This window comes from Schistosoma mansoni, chromosome W (genome assembly GCF_000237925.1).
Source record: "Schistosoma mansoni strain Puerto Rico chromosome W, complete genome".
NCBI classification, from domain to species: domain Eukaryota; kingdom Metazoa; phylum Platyhelminthes; class Trematoda; order Strigeidida; family Schistosomatidae; genus Schistosoma; species Schistosoma mansoni.
Genome location: NC_031502.1, coordinates 43,320,051 through 43,324,371, shown reverse-complemented (window position 1 = coordinate 43,324,371; position 4,321 = coordinate 43,320,051). Strand labels below are relative to the sequence as shown.

General features: G+C 30.1%; 1 protein-coding gene across 1 annotated transcript; it reads right to left on the bottom strand.

Annotated features, from left to right (window-relative positions):
- Positions 1–1,974: 1,974 nt before the first annotated feature.
- On the bottom strand, positions 1,975–3,236 carry Smp_118850 (putative rho gtpase activating protein; the record flags this gene model as incomplete). The annotated part of the gene is made up of 1 exon (XM_018789799.1): positions 1,975–3,236. Exon 1 carries the CDS (start codon positions 3,175–3,177, stop codon positions 1,975–1,977), a length of 1,203 nt encoding a protein of 400 aa, XP_018655205.1. The 5' UTR covers positions 3,178–3,236.
- Between the last annotated feature and the right edge of the window lie 1,085 nt (positions 3,237–4,321).

The following is a 4,321-nucleotide window of genomic DNA, read 5'->3' as shown; positions in this document are numbered from 1 at the left end:
ATAAAAATAATAAAACATAGTGATGCCTTGAAATTGTTTTTTCAAATTGAATAAATTTTTGGAATTTTTAAAATTTTTGCTCATAGTAGTAAATGAAATCAGTAGAAAACGTTTTATTAATGAAACAGAACAAGATCTAACTGAATGTAGGTTTATTAATTCAGTGATAACTTCTTTTTATAATATGATAAATTAATATCTTGGGTGCTATTTGTTATTTCAAAAATCTCTAAAGAAGGAAGATCAACATATAGTACAAATATACCATCTTAAACGCTGATTTTCATGTAGATATAAAACACTTGTTATAAATACATAAGGCATGTAGACTAGATTGCTTTAAGAATGACTGGCAAAACTGATATGAACTCTTTATATTATACCGGGTAAATCCAACTTAAAGTACTGTCTCTGGTAAACTTGCCCGACCTTTAACGTATATGTTATAATTCAAAAGTTTTAAATGGTTTTAAATGGTTGAAGAGGTATAGATCGTCTGGTGTGATCTATATTATACAGTTTGCTATTGAAGACACAAGTTCTCTGTGTATTTACACATAAAATTATACTGAAATCTTTGTGTACTAAAATTTTAATAAAACGATCTATTTGTTAGATGTAATGCATTTACAAATTATATTTAGTTTTAAAAAAATAAATCGTTTATTATTATTTTTAATTATGAAAATCTAAGTAATTTTCATGAACATAATAGTGTATGTTGTATGGATTTTGAAACGGTAAGACTAGCTATTGGATTACACATACCAAGTTAAAAGGTAAGATTACTTTACTCATATTTTAACTTGGTTACAGACAAAATATTTTGATAAACCAAAAACAGTAAACTAATTTATGAACATGAACTTTTTTACTGCATACAAAGATTTTTGTTACTATCGGAAATACTTAACTCCAGTCTGTATATGACGTTATTGATAATAATTTTTCAGCAAAATAAAGGGAACTTTTCGAGAAAATGGAAATAAGAAAGCTTTTAACTCTGGTTTGTGAGTCACTGGGTGTTCACAATAAAGAGTTAGTATAAACTTTAAGTATATAGTAATAATAATAATAGTGCATAAAACCAGGAAGTTACAATATAACTCAATAGTCTTACATTTTATGTGATATTTATAAGTTTTGAGGGAATTTTAAATCAGAGTGAAAATAAAAATGAAGGATTTTAAAAGATTAATGCTTAGTTATTGAATATAATTCAGCAATTAGTAAATAATGAGTTCATGAGCTTACTACAACAGAATAGTGTTTATGTAAATCTGGTAACTTATACTTAGTATGTAGTACAAAATATTCTCGTATTTAGTGCTTTCGTTGCAAGGATCGAGACTTTTCAAAGACTTCAATAAGCATAAAGATGATCCAGTATTTGTTTTCGTTGTATCCTGACGAGAATTATGAGTAGTAACTTTTGAGAACTATTTATGATACATGTATTTTTATTGTATAATTGTTAAGCAACTAAATTATGCATATTCATGTTCCTCTTATCACAAGCTTTATTTCGACTTATAGACTATTATTATACGACTTACCGTTCTTGAGTTATACCTAGTCTATTAGTTACAGTTTCCCACATTACAGCCACTTTTGACTAGAACTTGTACAAATGTTATTTTCTACTTTATGGTATGATGTGGTCTGTTCAGTTTTGAAATAAACCCAGTATGCTTGAAATAAATGATTCATATCGCTGAGGCCTAGATTGGTGTTCTGGTTTCAACAGGCAGGGCTAGGCATGAAGAACGACCGATAAGTACTCTAGCCTGCTCGTATGGTTTTTATGCGCGATTGGTCCGATCGATAAGTCACCGTTTTCTAATTGGCGATATCATTACGTTATATACTAGAAGAGCACAAGACCTTAAGTTATAACAGTTTTATTTTACATGATTGACTTTTTTGGTTATATATAAGATAGGAAATTATATAAATTCATAAACATTGAAGAAATTAATTTAAAACGTTTTGTTTGCAAAATAACTTACCAGTAATAGCATGAATATCTGGAATACGCTGGGCTGATAAATCCACTAATTGTATAATATCCTTAATAGCTTTAGCGTCTTCATGAACTATAGCTTTTAGTGTGGACTTTGTAACTCGATTAAATAATTCACGTACTTGTAATTTCATCCATACAGAACCGGCTAAACGATAAACACCAACAACGTCTGATCCACGTTTGTCAATTTCTTCAACACATTTCTTAATAAATAATGGTATAAACATATAATCATTTGTGTTTTGATAAATCAATTGTTTTGGAGAATACAATCCAGTAATTTGACATATAACACGTTCACGCTCAATCAATTCATCGATCGATACACCAAATAACAATCGATCAGTACTAGTTGAGCTCAATGCACTTGTGCTTAACAGATGTTGATTACGATGAAATAATTTTTCCAACGGTATATGTGAAAGTTCCAGGTATAATACACCTCTTGGTTCAAGTTGCAGGGCAATTTTATACACATTTTTGGATAAAATTGATACAGAAGGGCTGAGAATAAGTTCATCTGTTGAAGTATTGGATGTTGATGCTATATTACTTGATGTTAATTTACCAAGCAAATTTTTCAAGTCAATTCCTCCATAAAAACATAAACGATGCTTGGTACGTGGGTCCCACTGATAAAGTAAGACAGCTAAAAATCTATTATCTTCCATATCAAGTTCAAATACCTCATTCCATTCGAAATAACTTGTACTAGTACGTATCATGGAACGTGCCTTACGAACAGAGTCCATTTCAATGACACAGTAAAGATCTCTGACAATAATGTGTGTAGAATTTAAACCTTTGCCTGCAATAACATGCAAAATAAATAATCCATTAAGGTTACCAGATTTTGGGATACGATCGACATTTTGTAAATTTGCTGTTCTAGACGGAGTATTCGAAGTGTCCCAGTCGTATGAAGAAGATTGTGAAGGATGACGTGGTGGAGCCTGAGAGGTTGATAAACATCTTTCACTTGGTAAAGTTAGGAAATCTCCAAAACGATCTGATAACGTTTTTGACGTTCCGAAAGAATGTGAATCTAAATTTGAATAAGCCGTTTCTAATTCAGCTTGACCGGAAAGACTAGTTGGTGCAGTAGACGTTCGAGTATTTCCAAGAATTTGGGCAGGAAGTTTAGAAGACATGTACAGGGATTCATTTGGAAAAGATGATCTGGTTCCAGAAGGATCTGTATAAATAATTTATACAAAATACGCCTTTAGAATATTTCAAAGTACAATTATGTGATCTAATCAAGTTACTCTTTGCACTGTTAAAAATCACAATGATGGTTTAATATGTGAATTATTTCAAAGACAGCTTTGACATAAAGAACAATGAAACAATCAGTCATAAATTGAAGTGAAACTTGTGTCTTTAAAACTTATTTAACCAACCTTCAATAGGTTTTTGAACTAGTGGTCCATCATATAGTTGCTTTGTTTCATAACCTTTTTCTTGTTAACTGAAAGAAACTAAGCTAGTGATACCATACTCAGTTATTTAAGCTGTTTCTTAATCTGGGTTACAGAGTTAGTATGTTCATCGCTCATTTATTGGACTGCTTAACATATCGCAAAGTTCATTTAGACAGAAAAATAAGTAATAAATAAAAAGAACTATATGAACCAGTCACTTATCCATAGTTCTTAGGTTATTTAAATCCTTGGTTATTTTCAATGCTATACACATGGTAATCGATTGGGTTATCTTTTTCCTGTGAATTAAAATTGCAAAGATTAATCTGTATTTGCGTTAACTGCTAGGTACACAAATGAAGCTTTAATAAATTGTAAAACAATCCATATTTGGTAACTTGTTACATTAGTTGTACACCTCACTATGTTAATGACACTTAGAAAACTACTGTTTTATGGTCTTCACAGTTTAAGTTTTGATATGCATTAGCGTTAAGATGCTGTATCATGATTAGTAGGTCAGGTTATATAACAATTCGATTTATTATGTACTGAATTGAGTATTCAATAGTTATGAATATGATATGTCAGTTAATAAAGGAAGTGGATAAGAAACCACCTTTTGAGCGGAATTCCTTTTCAAAAGAGTCTACTTATATTTATCTAGAATAATGAATCCGTGTACTTAAGTTGTATGTTACTTCCAAAATTACACAAATTAATGAATTTTCGATTTGATTCTCTTACCTTTAGTGCAAACATATACAATGAACATTAGTTAAGTTTTCTGAAATAATGAATACTAAAATATGGTTACATCACTGTCCATCTAAATTAACTTGTTATTCTGTATCAATAATTTGGTAAACCA